Source organism: Sceloporus occidentalis, unplaced genomic scaffold (assembly GCF_023333645.1).
Source record: "Sceloporus occidentalis isolate IW3139 unplaced genomic scaffold, rSceOcc1.0.p SCAF_4, whole genome shotgun sequence".
NCBI classification, from domain to species: Eukaryota; Metazoa; Chordata; class Lepidosauria; order Squamata; family Phrynosomatidae; genus Sceloporus; species Sceloporus occidentalis.
The window spans coordinates 33882116-33901238 of NW_028316984.1; the positions used below are offsets into that span (position 1 = coordinate 33882116).

The window sequence follows — 19123 nt, forward strand, 5'->3', positions numbered from 1 at the left end:
GCTGGTTCTGGTTGGGCGGCAGCAGCAGGTGCCTGGTGTGTGGCAGCAGCAGGGCCTGAGGCTGAGCTGGGCTTTGGGAAGGGGCCCAGGAAGGAGGAGGAGGAGCCTGGCTCTAGGCTGGGCTGAAGAAGGTAGGCACTGCAGCAGGGCTAGGGAAGCACAGGCCCCATTGCCCTCCTCCCCTAAGGGTCCTTAGCTATGCTTTTGAGGCTCATTTACTCACAAGTCATCAACCCCCCTGATTCACTGAGTGTAATGGCAATAGTTGTGGCATAGATCCTAAACACACTGCAGAAATAATAATCCACTTTGAGGCCTCTTTAACTGCCCTGGCTCAGTGCTAGGGAATCCTGGGAACTGTAGTTTTGGGAGACACTGAGCCTTCTCTGTCAAGATTCTGGTGCTAAAAGAAACTACAGTTCCCAGGATTCCCAAGCACTGAGTTTAAAAACAGTCTCAAACCAGATGGTTTTCTGCAGTGTGTTTTGGACCATGAACCACAACCAGCCCAATTAAAACTATACCTTTCGTAATACTACTACTACTAGTACTAATAATAATAATAAACTTTTATTGATATCCTGCCTACTCCGATTAGGACCAGGGCTTGTACTTGTGCAGCTTCGTGTGGTAGAAGTGAAGATTTGGCAAGAGGTGATTTTAAAACAACAATAATAATTTCTCTAAATAATAATAATAATAATACCAAAAGCATCTGAGGAAGTAGACTGAAGTCTGGGAAGCTCCTGCTGCCAACTTCTTTCTTCCAGTTAGTCTCAAAGGGGCTCCAAGAACCCAGCAACAAGGAGGGTTTTCATGGCCAAAGGCATCCGGAAGGGTTTTACTGTTGCTGCCTTCTGTGTAGGACAAACAAGGGTTAGCTCTGGAGCTGCTGGAGAAGAAGACTTAAGAATGAGAAGGGCAGCTATGAAAGAACTGGACAACATCCTAAAGAGTAAAGATACACAGCAGGACACTAAAGTTAGAATCATCCAAGCCATTTTATCTTCCAGTCTCCAGGTATGGATGTGAGAGGCGGATAGTGAAGAAAGCAGATAGGAAGAACATTCACTGAGGAACAGTGCTGAGGATGCAGTGGACAAACAAATGGGTCCTTGAAGAAACCAAGCCTGAGCTTTCCCTGGCGGCCAAGAAGCTCAAACTGAGGCTGTTGTACTTTGGCCACATCTTGAGGAAAAATGAATCATTACAAAAGATAATGATGCTAGGTTGAAGGCAGTAGAAAGAGGCCTCATGCCAGATAGATGGACTCAGTTGAGGAGATCACAGGGCTGAGCCTACAGGACAAGAGCAGAGAGGTTGAGGATAGGGGGGCTTGGAGATTTCTGATCCACAGGGTCACCATGAGTCGATATCAACTTGAAGGCAGCTAAAAGCAACAAAGAACGCTTGGGCAGAGAAAATTAAAGAACTTCTACAACTACAGATCCGATGTATCCATAGGATGGAGCTACAGCACTGAAAGTGGGGCCAAATTGCATGATTTCTCCAGTGCAGATGCACCCTCAGAGACCCTTCTTCATCAGTGTCACTCCAACTCCTGCTGCTGCCCAGCAGCTGTTTGGCACATTTAAGTCTGGCTCTTCAGCAGAAGCCTGCCTACCTGGCATGGGAGACCCTCCCAACAGCACTGTTTCCGTCAGCATAGCCTCTTGCTTCACAGGAACATGCAATCCTCACCACCACAGAAAGGGAGTGCCAGCATCAGCCTTTCTCCTTACCTGACCTAATTTAAAGTTTTAATCTTTGTGATTAAAAAAGGGATGAGTAAGGGGAACATGATAGAACTGTATAAAAATTAAGTCCTTTCTCCATACCTGACCTAATTTTTGAACACCTCTGTCATGTTCCCCTTACTCTTCCTTATTTAACTGCAAACATTAAAACTTTTAATAGAATACAAGCTTTCATTCTTGATTGTTTTAGTTGTCCTTTTCTGTATTTTCCCCCAGCTGTATATCCATGCACCATAATTTTTTATAAAGGTCTGTGCATGTGTTGGTGGATTTCAGTTCCTTTCCTAATGATCCCCAACATGAAATTCACTTTTTCACAACAATTTCACATTGACATAAAGTCAACATTTTCCTCAAGCAATACAACGCAACACCAAAGGTCCCTGTTTTTTGTATTGTACTACCTAAGACAGCATGTCATAGTGGTTTGAGGGTTGGACTATGGCACTGGAGACCAGGATTCAATTCCCAGTTCAGCCATGGAAACCTTGAACAAGTCACATCCTCTCAGCCTCAGGGAAAGAGAAAGGCAAGCCTCCCCTGAACAAATCTTACCAAGGAAACCTTAGGGTTGCCACAAGTCAGTGATGACTTGAAGGCACGCAACACCTGAGACAACAGATGTTTTGGTTTTGGGTTTTTACCCCAAAGTTCTTGACTTTGCACATGTTTACATTGAATTGCATTTGGCTTTTTTTATGCCTATTGCCCCATTTGGAGAGAACCTTTTGGAGCTCTTAACTCTTCCTTTTTGTTTTAACCACACTAAATAATTTGGCATTTTGAGCAAAGTTGGCCATCTCACTGTTCACTTACCTGAACTTCAGATCATTTACGAACAAGTGAAAAAGCACAAATCTCAATACAGATTTACTACACCCCACTGAGAGAACCAAGCTATTTTTCTTATGCTTTATCTTTCCAAAGCTGGACCTTTCTTTCCTCCAGCTGCCAAGTTTAACCTACTGATAAGGAAAAGACATAGGATGAGTAAAGAGTTTGGACTGAGCTGGTTCTGAAGTGATGGATGAGTATGTCAGATTCATTCTCTCCTCACCTTCCCCACATGAAGAAGGTGATAGAAGAGCAAAGCACACTCTTCGAACCACACTGAGATTGGAATTCAGCCACTTCTTTAAGCACTGGCTGAGAACACCTGGCTTCATTTCTCACTTGTCTTCCCCAACATGGTGAAAGGTGAGGAGAGAAGCAAAGCTGACTTCTTGGCCAAAGCACAATCTGCAAAAGTTCAGTCCAGCACTTTAAATACTGATGTCAGGAGGCATGACTGTGGCCCAACATCATCTGGCACTAAGTCAGTAGATGCACAGTTTTTTATCTGTGAGCTGGCTTCGGTCCTTCAAGGAAGAAAGGTGGCATACCAATGAAATAAAATAGAATAAAATAAAATGCAGCGCACAAATTAGGTCCTTTTCCCATACCCGTTCTACTACTCTGTAGCACTTCTTTCCATGGGGACAGTATCCTACTGATTTTCTCAATGTTGTGTGCCTTCAGGCGATTTCCAACTTAGGCAAACCTGTCATGGGGTTTCCTGAGGCTCAGAGTATGTGGCTCGTCCAAAGTTAACCACTGGGTTTCCACAGCCAAGCAGGGAATTGAACCCTGATCTACAGAGTTCTCTGCTCAATCCACTACAACTCTACCCGACAAGTTTTTTCTTGTTTTTCATACTATAAAACCCAGCACTCCAAACTCCTCAATCTTCATTACAAGCCCCCTAAGGTAGGAATGGGGAAAGTAGCAGGTCTGCCACTTGCTTTTTTTTTATTACATTCTCAATTTGGCAATAAAAAACATTTATTTTATATTTATTTCATTTTTATGCAGCCTTTCTCCCAGAAAGGACCCAAGGCAGCTCACAAATAAAAACATTTTAAAAACGTATTACATAAAAATAATTAAAAACATCAAATAAAAACAATATACAATTAGATACATTAAAAACTACAGTATACACCCCATATAACAAACATCCCATATAAAAGCCATCCCATGATTGTATATTAAAAGCCTGCCTGAATAAAACTGTTTTTGCTTGCCAACAAAAGGCAATCAAGGAGGGGGCCAGACTAGCTTCCCATGGGAGGGCATTCCAGAGGGGTTTTGGCCTTTGGGGCTTTCCCGCTAGGAATTACACTACTCAAACTAAACATCCCCAGATGCCTATGTATTTCTTTTTGTCCCATAAACAAAAACCCTGAGATTTTCTGTTTTGGGTGGAGAGGGCGCAGCCCCACTATCTGACCTTCTTCTATACAGTACTTCCTTGTGTATAAGATTAAGATCTAATCTGCACTGCAGAAAATTATAATTCCAAATCAAAAACATAAACCCTCATCAGATCAGTAGTTCACAATATCAAAGTAAATGACTTTAGGGTGATGGCTATATCTTTTGCATATAAAATAATCCAGTGATCAGAAATCCACAGAGGGGCAGAGATCCATTCTGATGATATAAATTACCAGCATCCTGAGTCAGGAGATAGAGGCAACAGGCAAGAAATCCCAACCATGAAAAAAATGAGATAACGGCAAGCACCCTGATAGCATTCCTGGAAGTGCTGACTTGGCAGTCAACTAGAGGACATTTCCTGGATGACTGCCATGGGCAGTCAATGAGCATGCAAGAAAGATCACACATCCTTGCCATAGCACCAGTGTCCAGTAACCAGAGAATGGCTCAAGTCAGAAAAGCAACAGAGCCTGCTGGCGATGGGAAAAAGATAAGCTTCTTTTCTCCATTGCAGCATATTTCCCCCTTTCTTCACTTAAATTTCCTGCTCTCTCATTTCTGGAGGTGATGGAGGTTTAGCAATGTGAGTGTCACTATAAGGGGGGGGGGGGAGCTCTCCCAATTACTATGGAGGAGAATGTGCTGATGCTGAAGCAATAAAGACCAGCAAAGAAAGTATTTACTTGTGGAATGGGATTGGAGGAGTGGGGAAGTGACTGTCAGATAACTATAACATGGACGTGAGGACAGATATAAAAAGAGGGAGTTGTTTTAAACACATAGTTTCATCTCTGCCATTTCTTTTTCATAGGTTACCATGGGCGATTTTGAAAAGGGTAAAAAGATCTTTGTTCAAAAATGTTCACAGTGCCACACAGTTGAAAAAGGTGGAAAGCACAAGACAGGCCCAAATCTTTGGGGTCTCTTTGGCCGTAAAACAGGACAATCTGCTGGATTTTCTTACTCAGATGCAAACAAGAATAAAGGTAAAAACTAAGGAATGGAGAAGCAGAATGATGGGAGGAATTCAATGGAAAGTAAATAACTCAAAATCATTAGCACAGTATTAGTTGTATAATGACAGTATTCCTAAACAATTTTGACCCAAGTTATTTATGGTAGTAATAAAAACATCACTGGGAGATTACTTCACAAATCAGCAAATCTTGGGGATGCATTCAATTGGGAGGTGAATCTTTCAGTTTATGCCTGCAAAAAAGGCTCCAATGTTCTCAGTATCTTCTGTAGCAATTTAACCTGTGATTTGAGTTTAGTGATTTGTGGATTACAAGATCCATGTCTCGTTCATACAAACACCTGTAGGATCAGCCTCAAGAGTCCCAGTGCTGTCGGTTTGTGTCAGAGCTGTGTGACAGCTGCATTCCACCCCTTGCATGGCACCACTGGGGGGGGGGGGAGTAGGACCAGTCATTGTAGTTTATTGTGGCACAAGAGCTGACAGAGAAGAGTAAACGTCTCATAAAACTACAGTTTCCAGAATTCCATAGCATTGCGCCAGGGCAGTTAAAGAGGTCTCAGACTGGGTTATTTCTGCATTGTGTATTGGACTGAAGACTGCATACCAGATAGTTAGACTCAGGCTTGAGCTTGCAGGCCCTTACCAGAGGGATTGAAGACAGGGGTTCTTCAAAATGTTAATCTACAGAGTAACCACGAGTCGAGGTCGATTCAAAGACAGTTAACAATAGCAACAACAATTTAAAACTTAGAACAATAAAAATGTAAATATTATAAAAATGTATTAAACAACTGAATAATTTTAAGTTTAGCACAGTCTAAAACCATGTATTTGGTTTTATAAAGTCATTAGGCTGCCAAAGTTTTTAATAAAAAGCCAGGTTTTAACTTGTCATCAAAATGAAATGAATCAGGTCTCCAAGTGGAAGGCATTCTACAACTGGGGTGGCACAGCAAACAAGTAACTTTCCCACATCCTCACATAGTTAATATAAGGCAGACATACATAGGAAGAGGCAGTCCTTCAAATAGCAAGGTCCCAAACCATTTAGGGATGTAAATGTCATTACCAGAATCTTGAATTCAGACCAGAAGGGTACCTGAATACAGCACAATTTCTTTGAAACTGGTGTAATGTGGTTTCCATTAGCCAGTCAGCAGTCTATACATTTTGTACTTGCCTATAGGTTCCACATTGTCTTCAAGGATAGGCCCATCACATTGTCTTCAAGGATAGGCATTGCAGTAATCTAAGCAGGAAGCTACCAATGCAAATGTGCATAATACTAGCAGAGGTTGGGAATGTTCTTATTTCAGATCGTAGCTCTTGGAATCATCAGGTATCAGTCATCCCCCATTCAGATGGAAGATTCTGGAAGTTGTAATTTAAAAAATAATTTTTCCAGTCGCTGCACAGGATTTTAATGTTAATGGTGATATACAAAGAACATTTTGCTTGCTGTATTTCAGCACGGTGGTCTTCTTTTCAATATTTTTAGATGCCAACATGTAATAGGGTGTGTTTAACAGTGTCCTTCTACTAATAAAAGATAATTCTGGTTGATTAAATTCTGCTTGTCCATTCAGCTGGGGGTAGGACATGGTTACATACAACTCAGTAACTCTTACATGCCTATTTGTGTAGGGCAGGTGTTATGATGATGGGCAGCAGAAGATAGTCCTTTACAGGGAAGGCAAAAACCTGCCTGTTGTTATTGGTAAAATTTATATCTTGTTTTTCTCAATGAGCTCAAGGGAGCATAGCATCCTCACAATAACCCTGTGTAATAGGTTAGGTGAATTATGACTGATCTAAAGACACTTTAGTTAGTTTCATGTCTCAAACATTGTAAGCACCACATCACAGTTCTTTGTCTGCACTGTGATGGTTCAGCACTATGACAGTTAAAGCAGACAGTTAGAACTGGGCTGCTAGTTTTCTTTTATTTTCATTTAAATTAATTGTTCTGACAAGGCTAAATAAAATTTCCCATGCCACCTCTGTGTGTAGCAGGGAAAGAGCTGTTTAATTTGCATGCTAGTCTCACGTACCAGGCCTAACGGAAGGGCACTTAGTGGAAGTTGTTTGGAGAGGATTTGCAAGGTGGTTATTGTTATTTCCACACTTGTGGTCATTGCTTTTATATGCCACCTTTTTCCTGGAGAATAACCCAAGTGGGATCCCAAAAATAATAAATTAAAACCTAACAATAGCAGTTAAAAAACAATTAAAATAACCACATTAAAAGGCATACAAAAATTAAGAATAAAATGAACACCCCAATAAGAAGTTTCCTTGCAAACAATTAGATATTTAAAATGTGCTTTAACAAAAAATGTGCTTTCCTTGCCAGGGAAACGAGTGCAAGGAGTCAGCCTAGGTTCACTTGAAAGGGAACTCAAGAGGGTGGGAACAGCCACCGAGAAGGCTTTCTCTTGTGTCTCCCCAGGCAAACCTGTGATGGTGTCAGGACTGAAAGAAAGCCCTCTCTTTTGAATCTTAAGAGTCTGGCAGGTTTGTCTGGGGAGATACAGACCTTCAGATAGTCTGGACCCAAAACATACAGGGTTTTATAGGTCAAAACCAGCACTTTGAATTATGCCCAGAAGTGTGCCTGTAGCTGGTGAAGCTGTTTTAGCAAGGGAGTTACTTGTCACCCATCAGCATTCTGGCCACAGCATTTTCAACCTGCTAAGGTTTATGAACAGTTTCCAAAGACAGCCTCACACAGAGTACCAACAGATTGTAGTCAAGGCTTACATCATTGTAGTCAGACCTAACAATGAATTAGTTTAACTTGACAGCTAGGTAACCAAGATTAGGGGTGCTTCAGCATACATACTTGCAATCCCAGCTTTTTTGGTATTTTCTTATTAAGACAGAGGTAATGCTAGTTAATAGAGAGCCAGCATGGTATAGTGGTTTGTGTGTTGGACTAGAACTCTAGAAACCAAAGTTTGAATCCCCGCTCAGCCATGCAGTCATACTGGGTGATCTTGGGCAAGTAACACCCTCTTAGCCTCTCAGAGGAAGGCCATGGCAAACCACCTCTGAACAAATCTTGCAAACAAAACCCTGTAACAGGGTCACTTAGGGTTGCTGTAAGTCAGAAATGACTAGAAGGCACACAACAACAAATACCACTTGGCAGGGGAGAATACATGAAAGGGAATTGAAATAATTAAGGATTTGTTGATTCTCACGTGTAGTAATTGACTATCAGTTCTGATATATCTAAGACGATAATGATTAGGATCGTTGTTTTTAAAGAGGTATAACATAAACAAATCTAGCTAATATAGAAGCAGCCACCTAATTCTAATTATTTGAACTATGTATCTAGGATGTATGTTTATGACATGTGGCTCAAATACAAGTTTATGAAACCCACCTTGATTGTATGCACTACATATTAAATGTGTTCAAATAATAATGAAAAGTGAATTGTCTTTGACATTCTTTCTCATTTTTTTAAAGCTTTCAAATTTAGTAGATAGCTATTCAAGTTTATTTCCACATATAAGCCAAATGATTCTGAGGTCTGTCAAGGTATATTGAAACATAAAGCTATGACCATTAGTCAGATATTATTAGAGTGAGAAACAGATATTTTACCACATTCTAAATTTTGTAGGTATTGTCTGGGGTGAGAATACATTAATGGAGTATTTGGAGGACCCAAAGAAATACATTCCTGGAACAAAAATGATCTTTGCTGGCATTAAAAAGAAGAATGAGAGAGCAGATCTCATTGCATACTTGAAAAAAGCAACCTCTTCATGAAACCATGCAGCTTCTGTGATGTCACAAGAATTTCCAGTTGACATTATACTTGTGGTACAGTTGATGCTTCCTTATTGTCCTAGTATTTGTTCATAAGGCATTACCTGAAAGAAAATAAAAAGGTTGGCCTTTTTAAATACTTGTCTCCCTACTACCAAAACAAAGTAGCTTTGTCTTCTTTTTATATTCATCTTTTTAAATTCATCTCTTTGTATTCATCTTTCATATTCAGTCATTACATTCATCTTCTCTTCCAAATATTTCCAAATTTATTCGTTTCTTAACATTATTTATAGGCTGCCCTGTAACAACAAAGTTCTCACAAGAAAAGTAAAATAATTGTGAGGTCAATAATGGTAGAGTTTATTGTACAGAATAAACGAAAAAAGGCTTAGTTTAATCTGTCTGTGGCAGTGCACAACTGGTGGCCCACCAAGACATCTGTGGCAGACCACTAGGAGCACACTAAACCTCTTACCTTTGCTGCCTGCCTGGAATAGGCAGAAATAGGGGTTGGGCTGAGTTGTTAAGCACATGGCAAGCAAGACAGTATGGCAACACTGGAGTAGTGTCGCTGCCCTTGTGAAAAGTGACCCTACACACTTCAGTTGCAATGTCTTATTCAAGCCAGCTTTTGAGCAAAATCAATGAGACAGCAGACTGCTCCTCACTCTGCAGAACTCTGCTAAAGTAAAAGAGAAAGAGCTGACAAATGCAATCAATCTGAACGAAGTCAAGGGCAAAGACTTTACAATTCTGGTTACCCTTGTGTCACACTGAGGTTGTGCTTAGCAGGGTGTCTAAAACCTGCAAGATTTTTATCCACTTGAATTTAAAATGTTATCTCCCACTATTATCGTCGACATTTCAAATATGTCAAGATAGAATTCCATAACCATAATTTGGGATTTGGCTAAACTCAGATATGCAAAATGTTCACTGAAAACCTGCCACGGAAACTGATATTCTGGGAAGTGGAAAAACATCCAGAAATTCAGAACTAGGCATGGTGTGGGGTTTGATGTAAGTCATAGCTGGGGATGGAAAGTATTTACTGAATGGCTGGCCAGGGTTTTAATTTTACATACATGTTGACATATATGATAACATCTCTCCACTGGAGAACTGAAGCATTGTCAGTAATTCCCTCAAGGGCAGAATACACAGAGCTAGTAACTTCTCATGGTAGAATACCCTTTAGTTGGGATAGCAGAAAGGTTATAGCCCAAAGGTACTTATTGGAGCAACTCTGTTGAAACAAGTAGATTTGAGTCAGTGTCTAGATCAGAACTCCCAGTCGGAAATTCTTGAAAGTCAAACAAGTTATGAGGAATTCTGTTCCCCACAGTCAACACACTTCTTTCCATTAGCATTCGTGTTTGCAAATTATGCCTGAGTACCAATGACCAATCACAAAATAAAGCATGCTAAATACAGATAGGGTCAGCCTTGTGCAATAACAAACAGACATATTGCACACTTATGGGAACACCTGTTCTAAATAAATGCTAAGTGTATAAACAACAACAACAACAACAATTTAATTACGGCATAGAGCCAGTATAAAAATACAGTAGTGACCAAGTATCCATGTAGACACAAAACAATGTCAATACATATCAGCGGGGTGTATCATAGTTCCATCATGATCTTCTGAAGTAAAACTTGTAAAATAATGCCTTTCTAAAAAGTATGTTTAACTAAGAAAGTACAGCTGTTCCAGTTGTTCTATAGTGCAGATCAAGCTGGACATCCTTTTACTGACTTTCAGAAAGTTGTGGCTATTCCCTCAGCTCAGCCTAATTCTTCAGTGGGACAAGCTCTTCATATAGTATTTACCTGAGAAGATGGATGAAGCTTCAGCAACCAATCTGCAATTCCTTTTACCTATGGGAAGGCAGTGATTATCAGCCTTCAGCCTGCCAGACATCTTGATCTACAACTCCCAGAATCCTCGATCATTGGTTTTGGTGGCTTGGGCTCCTGGTCCTATATGCTATGTATTGAACTGGATTACACCTTTGCAGAACTGTTTTTGCAAAGCAGTCAAGCAACTGGTTCCACAATGGTTTGTGCAAAAGATTTGGACAACAGCTGGTACAATGTTTATTTTTTCAAAAAAACCTGATTGACTGTCAACTTTGCACTAAATATACAAATGCTAGTGCAAATGGGTCTTCTGCTAGCTCAATTACATAATGCCATAGGTGTTCAAAAGCCAAAGCTTAAGAGCCACAGTATTGGATCAGCACCAATAACTTATTTGCACAGAGCAAGGGTCGTGATAATGACAAAACATATAAAAATAACCCCCTTTATGGGGGGAGGCGCTTTAAGAGATTGACAGGTGAAGGGGCTTCCTCTATCTGAGCTAAAATGCACGTAAGCAGAGTATCTGGAGAGATGACCCAGTTATACTCACCTAAAGCCCAAGATTCCTCCTAGTTAGTTGCAGGCAGGATTTGCTAGGGAGGAAAATCCAACCTGCATGTTTGGGGCGGTGCTTGGGTAAAGTGTGGAAGGGGGATATTATATTGGGTCTAATCTGGGAGATTCTAAAAGAGACAGGTAGTCTTAGCTTGGATTAGAGCAACATGGATGCACTTGAAATTAAAACAGAAATACATTTTAAATATTATACTATACATTTCACATACTCTGTGGTTTAACTCACAGTGGTTTGCAACTGTAGCGTGATAGTACTCTTTCCATATGAATGTAATAGCACTGGCGCCATGAAGGTTGGGGTCACCTCTGTTACCCTCAAAATACCCCAGTGTGGCAATTCATGCTGTCACCCAAGGTGACTACCACCACGGCAAAGGAGAGGGCCAGACATGCCTTTTTGTGATGCTGACTACAATACACATCAATGAATTTGATTTCAGACACTCTCTCAACCTCAGAGCTTCTACCGGCATCTGGGATTCCTTGGCACTACAATTCCCAGGATCACCCAGCCAAGATGCCATACAAGAAAACATAGAATCAGAGAGTTGGAGGAAGTCATTTAGTCTAACTCCCTTCTGTCATGCAGGAATACATAGAATCACAGAATCCTAGAGTTGGAAGAGGTCTCCCAGGAGCCATCCAGTCAAACCCATTCTGCCATGCAGGAATACACAGAAAATCATAGAGCCCAAGGCCATCCAGTTCAACCTAATTCTGCATGCAGGAATACATAGAATCCTAGAATTCTATAGTTGGAAGAGACCCCCAAAGGCCATCCAGTCCAACACTCTCTCCTCCATTTCGTAAGAGGTGGGCCATTGCCGTCCTCTAAGGCTGAGAGAGTGTCTCAAGGTCACCCATACTACAACTCCTGAGTCCACCTCTGACCAAACAGAGGAGAGAGCTAATATTTTGAGCTGCAGCTCCTGACAGACCCATGGACACAGGATTATGAGCGATGCAGTAAAAAAAGAGGGAGTCCATCCAAAACAACTACTATGACTTCCATCAGTGTAGTTGATTAAAGTAGGCAAAGTCACCTCTCCAGATGTAGGATTGCAGCTCCCAGGAATCCTGGCTATGGACAATGCTGGCTGTGGCTCGTGGGAGCTGCAGACAATCAGCATCTCTAGAATGTCATGATTCATTTCTCACCTTTTTGTTTAAAATGTGCTTGTTGATATAGACATGCTTATGGCGACTCTAAGGCAATCCTATCACAAAGTTTTCTTGGCAAGACGGGTTCAGAACTTCAGGGGAGGTTTGCCATTGCCTTCCCCTGATGCCGAGAGAGTGTGACTTGCCCAAAGTCACCCAGTGGGTTTACATGCCTGAACCGGGATTGCAACCGGTGTGCAAATCTCCATAGATGTTCTTATAGCTTAAACTATAAGGCCAAGGTTTCATTCCCACTGGGCTATGAAACCCAATGAGTGATCTTGGGCATGTCACATACTCTCAGCCTCAGGGAAAAGCAATGGCAAACCTCTTTTGAACAAATCTTTCCAAGAAAAACCCATGATAGGGTTACCATAAGTCAGAAACAACTTGAGGGCACACAGCACATACAAGTTTATAGCCACCTTGAGTCCCTACATTAAGAGAAAGGAGAGATATAATAAATAAATAATAGAATAATAAACAGTAGCTTTAACTTTTACCTTTACCTTTCTTTACATGTATCGAGCAAAACCCAGCATTTCCCCCCTGGCAAGCATCATAACAAAACAACAAGAAAGAGCCAATTAGCAAGTAATTGGTAAGACCCTCTGGAGTAACCAATATCTTGTATGTTTAACCAGCAGTGACGCTTTACATCCCTACTGTGGAGTTGCTCTCCATGGGAGGCTAGGCTGGCTCTCTCTCCACTCTATTTGTTGGTAGGATAGTTTTCTCTAAACAGGCCTTCAGCTTCTAATTGATGGCAGCAGAAGGATCTCTTAATGGGAGGGGCTGTATTTTTCCCCCTTCCTATACTCTGAATCCGTTTCTGCTTTCATTGGATTGCCTGCTTATTTTTTTGTGTGTGCTATATATTGTTTTAGGCATATTTTATTTTAACTTATATTGCAAACTGCCTTGGATCCCATACCAAAAGAAAGGCATGACATAAACAAAATGAATAAGGAAAGGAAGGAAGGCAAGCAGGCAGATTGAAAGCAATGAGACTTTCCTGAGTAAGCTATCATAGGATGAACCACACAGCTCTCCAGTGTGGCTACAAGGAGGATTGCTGTCAACAATGCCCACTGGTTTAATGTGTACCTCATTCTTCCATAGTGGCAGGATGTACACAGTCATGGAAACACTGTCCAGTTCTGGGCACCACAATTCAAAAAGGATATTGACAAGATGGAGTGTGCCCAGAGGAGAATGACCAAAATGGTGAAGGGTCTGGAAACCATGCCCTTCCCTTACGAGGGGTGACTTTTGGAACAGAATAAATTTAGCCTAGAGAAGAGATGGTTAAGAGGTGATATGATAGCTCTGTTTAACTATTTGAAGGTGTGTCAATAATGAGGCTGGAGCAAGCTTATTTCCTGCTGCTCCAGAAAATAGGACCCAGAACAATGGATGCAAGCTCCAGGAAAAGAGATTCTACCTCAACATTAAGAGGAATTTCCTGAAAGAGCTGTTCAAGAGTGGAACACAATCTCTCAGAGAATGGTGAAGTCTTCCTCTTTGGAGGTCTTTAAGCAGAGGCTGGATGGCCATCTGTCGGGGATGCTTTGATTGAGATTTCCTGCATGGCAGGGGTTTGGACTGGATGGACCTTGAGATCTCTTCTAACTCTAAGATTCGGTCTAGTCTAGTGGCAAGAATCACACAGCTTCTCCATATTAAAGGATTGCTAGTTCAATCAGCCCTAGCCAGCTGAGCCAATGGAGGAAGGATGGAAGCCAAAATCCAGCAGTCTCCCTAAGCGCTAAATGATTCCCACCTACTCCTGTTTAGTTACAAGATGAATAAACCACACTTATAGCCCATTCAACCCCAAATAACCAGAGCCGAGTGTGGGATGTGGTTTTCTCCATGGGGAGAGGCAGGTAAGAAAATATGCTGCTGATGCTGATGGTTATTACTCCTCTGAGCCCTGATTGTCAGGAAGTGCAACATGCCATGCTGTGCATGTACACTGGCTGCTCCAGAGACTGGGACATGACCCAGTGGATTCAAATGACAAGAAAATAGATTTTGCCTAAACATTAGGGAAAACATTATTGACTATAAGAGCTGTGGAATAGACTGGTGGTGGGTTATCTTTCTTTGGAGATCTTTAAATAGAGCTTAGACAGGCATCCCTCAGAATCAGAAAGCTACTTGCCCCCCTCCTCCTCTGAGGGGTGACCAGGTTGGGGGGGGTGTTACGGTGTGTAGCCTGACTGCATGTGCCCTACGGCAAGACCCCTACAGCTGCCACGTTGCTTCTGGACTTTGGGGGAAAACTGACCCCTGCCATCTGAGGGCACACACAGGGCTGACCACATGTCTTCACCACAAAAGAGGACAAGGCACCGCAAAATGATCTCTTAGAAGTCTAGTCACAACAAACCTATTACAGGATTTTCTTAGCAAGATTTGTTCAGAGGGATTTGCCATTGTCTTCTGAGGCTGAGAGAGTGTGACTTGCCCAAGGTCTCCCAGTGGGTTTCATGGCTGAACTGGATTTGAGCCATTTCTTCAGAGGTGCACTCTCAAATCACTAGTTCTCTTTGTTCTTTGTCTTCTGTGTTTTATTATGCTTGTTACTGTTGTTGCTGTTGTTGTTGTGTGCCTTCCAGTCATTTCCAACTTATGGGCCCAGAGGACCCTCCCTCTCTTCCGACCGCCAGTTCCTGGTGACCCTCAGGTGACACTATCATGGAGCAAGATTTGTCAGAGGGGGATTTCCATTGCCATCCTCTGAGGCTGAGAGAGCATGACTTGTGTGTGTGGTGCCTTCAAGTTGCTTTCGAATTATGATGACCCTAAGGTGAAACTATTATGGAGTTTTCCTAGAAAGTTTTGTCAGGGGGGTTGCTGTTGCGTCAGAGGCTGAGAGAGTGTGCCCTAAGTTTTTTCCCCTGGAAGTCCCACCTCCAGAAGGTGGAAGTCCTGCCCCCGAAAGCCCTGCCCCTGGCATTGGGTGACACCTGGTGTGGGAATGCCACTGAGTTTGGGCACTCAATCTCTAAAAGGTTCACTACCACTGGCTTAGGGAGGGCTTTGGTGCACTGGTAAGATGTACAGAAAAGTAATTGCTATTGCTATATATGTATTTGTGTGTATATGTTGGTGAGTATGTGTACATACGTGTTTTTATATGTGTGTGTGTATTTGTCTGTATGTTTCGATGTGCCTGTACATACAGTCGGCCCTCCCCATAGGTGGGTTTGCTTTCCACATCTTTGAGCTTATGCAGAAGGTGAGCCATGGCAAATGTAATGGGGCATGTAGCTGTGCCATGTGCCCTGCCCCACACCAATATTTTCAGTGGGGCTTGAGCATATACTCTTTTCCCCACATGCTGGGGGGGGGGTTCTGGAATGGATCCCCCTTGTATGGGGAGGGTATGCTGTGTATGTTTTTATATATGTGTGTCTGTGTGTATACAGTACTGTATATGGGTGTGTATGTGTACATGTGTGTCTATATATATGTGTGTGTATAGACACGTGTATCTATCTATCTATATGTACTGAAACATGAGGCATGCTTCATGTTTCTATATATATTCATGTTTCAGTGTGTGTGTATATATATGTATATATATATATATATATATGCTTCATGTTTCAGTGTGTGTGTGTGTGTGTGTGTGTGTATACATATATATATATATATATATATAAACATGAGGGATGTTGCAAGAGGCGTGCTCAGCGGGGCCTCCTCCGTCCTCCCCCAGAGCTCCCTCAGAGCCGGAGCAGCCGAGGCTCGAGGCCAGCCAAGGGGGGGGGGGGTTGCTCTGCAGAAGCCCCTCCCGCGACCAGACCCTTGGGCGGAATCCAGCCCTAGTCTCCTTGCAAATCTAGGACGGGGATTTAGGTCAGAGTCTTGGGAGGGAGGCGCCGAAGTTTGTGGAGCAGCCATGTGCCTGAGTCCCTCCCAGCCAGGAAGAACCCTGCTTCTCCCTTTTGCCCTGATGATAGATACCAAGAAGGGATCATGGCCCCCATTGCTCCCAATGAGGGAGAGGGAGACCATGTATATACACACACATACACATGTACACACATGTACCTATATACACACACACATATTCCTGGAGAGAACATATTAATCAAAATCCGTGAATAACCAAATCCTCAAATATCAAATTAAAGCGGTGTCAACCCGGATTATTTCTGCAGTGTGGAAACGGTGCCTCTGCACAGTGGAGAAATATCCCGGTTTGAGACCGCTTTATCTGCCCTTATTCAATGCTAGGGAATCCTGGGAAGTGGAGTTTTGTGGGACATTTAGCCTCCTCTGTCAGAGAACTGTGGAGCCACAACATGCATCTACTCAGTCTGCTGTTCTCCATCGACTCCATCTACAATACTGTTCCCCGCAGTCCCAGGGGAGGAGGAGGAGGAGGCCCAGGCGCCGCCAAATGCCGGGCATTGATTCAAGAAGGATCATAATGATGATAATGATAAAACAGCAGGGCAAGGCCGAAGAGAGAGAGCCGCAAGCCCTGCTCCTCTGCAGGGGAGAGGCTCTGTCTTCTGGGCAGAAGCCGGGAGAGAGGACAGGTCCGGGAAAGGAGGCGGGGCTGCCTGATGGGCCCCCTCCCCCTCCCCCTCCCCGCCAAGGGGGCGGGGCCAGGGGCGGGGCTTAATCCTGGGCAGCCTCCCAGTCCCTCCCTGGGTCCATTCATTCATTCATTCATTCATTCATTCATCGCTTCTGCTCCGGAGATCATCCACTGCTTTTGCGCCGGAGGAGCAACCCCTGCAGAGCTCCAGAGCAGCCTCATTCCCTGCCTCCGGTGGAGCAACTGGGGGAGAAGGAGAAGCCCCTGGACCAGGAGGGAGGCAAGAGAGCCAGCTTCTGAGAGAGAGAGAGAGGGACCCCCAGCCCTCCTCTTCCTCCTGAGCCCCCCGGGAAGCCCGGCAGCAGCAGCAGCAGCAGCCCCTTCTTCTTCTCCTTCTTCCCTTCTGGGTCTGGGTCCAGCAGGAGAAGGCAAGGGACCAGCCCGGCCAAGGCTCTCTCCTTCAGCAGCAGCCCCCGAAGTCTGGACTTTGCCGCACGAGTTTGTCCCTTTTGGGAGGGAGAAGGGGCCGGAGAGAGGCCGGGAGTCACACTCTCTCAGCCTCGGAGGGTGGCCAGGAGGGCAAAGCCCTTCGGAACCAGGCTCCACAAGGGAGAGAGGGACGCCTTGGGGTCGCCGCCAGACTGAAGAGACTTCAAGGCACACACTCGTTGTTGTTGTTGTTACTTTTTATTACTATTACTATCATTATTATTTGTATCCCTTATCTCCCCCCCCCCCAAAAAAATCGGGACTATTATTATTAGTAGTAGTAGTAGTACTATTATTATTATTTGTACCCCACATCCTCCCCAATCAGGACTATTATTATTACTATTATTTGTATCCCACATTCCCCCTAATCGGAACTATTATTATTACTATTATTTGTATCCCGCATTTACCCTAATTGGAACTATTATTATTATTATTATTATTTGTACCCCACATTCCCCCCAATCAGGACTATTATTATTACTATTATTATTACTATTAGTATTATTTGTATCCCACATTCTCCCCCATCGGGACTATTATTACTAGTATTAGTATTACTATTACTATTTGCATTCCACACTCCCACCTCAAATTGGGTCTATTACTTTTACTGTTATTAGCATTACAATTTGTATCCTGCTTTCCCTCTCCAAACTCCTACCATTATTATTATTATTTGTATCCCACAAACCACCCCCAAATTGGAATTATTATTATTGTTGTTATTATTTGTATCCCACTTTCCTCCCCCAATTTTTAAATTTTTTAAAAAATGGCTTTAAAGGTGTTTTTGTCTTGTGTCCCTTTGCCTTGGGCCTCTTTTTGGGAGAAAGGTGGCATAAAAATGGTATAAGTTAATAATAATAATAATAATAATAATAATAATAAGAAAATTGGGACTCCACAACAACAATAATAATAATAGCTGGAGAGAGAGAGTGGATAGTAAGGGGGGGTCTCTGTTTTAAAAGTGTTTTTTCCTTGTGAGCCACCTTGGATCTCTTTTTGGGAGAAAGGCTGCATAACAATGGTGTAATTTAAGAAGAAGAAGAAGATTGGGACTCCACAACAACAACCACAGAGAGCTTGAAGGGTGTGTGTGTGTATCCCTGGGCCATGGCGTCTGCTGCCGGGGACTTGGAGGTGGAGGCGGTGGAGGTTTTCCTGGAGCGGCACCCAGAGGTGGTGGAGAAGTGGCTCCAGGGCAGGAGGAGGAGGATGAAGGACTCTCTCTCTGGCCCTGAGGGCGAGGAGGCTCCTGCTCCTCCTCCTGCTGCTCCTCCTACTCCTCAGGTGAGCACAGAGGTCCCTTTGCAGCAGCAGCCTCAGCCTCACCGGGCCTCCTCTGGGCAGGAGCTTCGCCGTAGCTTCGCACGTTCCAGGGCCAGCCACGTGCACCTGACCTATGATGAGCACGTGCGGAACAGGGCCCAGGAACAGGAGCAGCTGGAGCAAGGTCAGCAGGGGCAGGGTGCTGGGAGCGCGAGGCGGAGGGCTCTGCTGCGCAAGGCTAGCTCCCTGCCTCCAACGGCAGCCCACATCCTGAGTGCCCTGCTGGAGTCCCGGGTGCACCCGCCACACTACCCTCCGCCGGCCCTGGACCACAAGCGGCGGCTGAAGGGGCTCAGCGAGCGGCAGTTCTTCCTGGAGCTGGTCAAGGACATCTCCAACGAGTTGGAC

General features: G+C 43.4%; 1 protein-coding gene across 3 annotated transcripts; it reads left to right on the forward strand.

Annotated features, from left to right (window-relative positions):
• The first annotated feature begins 43 nt into the window (after positions 1–43).
• Positions 44–8922, forward strand: LOC149313711 (cytochrome c). 3 transcript variants are annotated; one of them, XM_089519687.1, is made up of 3 exons: positions 44–131; positions 4828–5002; positions 8630–8922. In XM_089519687.1, the coding sequence occupies exons 2-3, from the start codon at positions 4834–4836 to the stop codon at positions 8776–8778; spliced, it is 318 nt and encodes a 105-aa protein (XP_089375813.1). In that variant the 5' UTR covers positions 44–131; positions 4828–4833; the 3' UTR covers positions 8779–8922. The 3 variants fall into 3 exon arrangements, with proteins under 3 accessions (XP_089375813.1, XP_089375815.1, XP_089375814.1); XM_089519689.1 differs by lacking the exon at positions 44–131 and adding an exon at positions 634–654; XM_089519688.1 differs by lacking the exon at positions 44–131 and adding an exon at positions 939–1020.
• Positions 8923–19123: the final 10201 nt, after the last annotated feature.

Bases quoted from the DNA above. Each gene is read 5' to 3' on its own strand.
- LOC149313711 (XM_089519687.1), top strand. From the start codon at position 4,834: ATGGGCGATTTTGAAAAGGGTAAAAAGATCTTTGTTCAAAAATGTTCA. The intron at 5,003-8,629 runs GTAAAAACTAAG...TAAATTTTGTAG, and splicing joins AGATGCAAACAAGAATAAAG to GTATTGTCTGGGGTGAGAAT.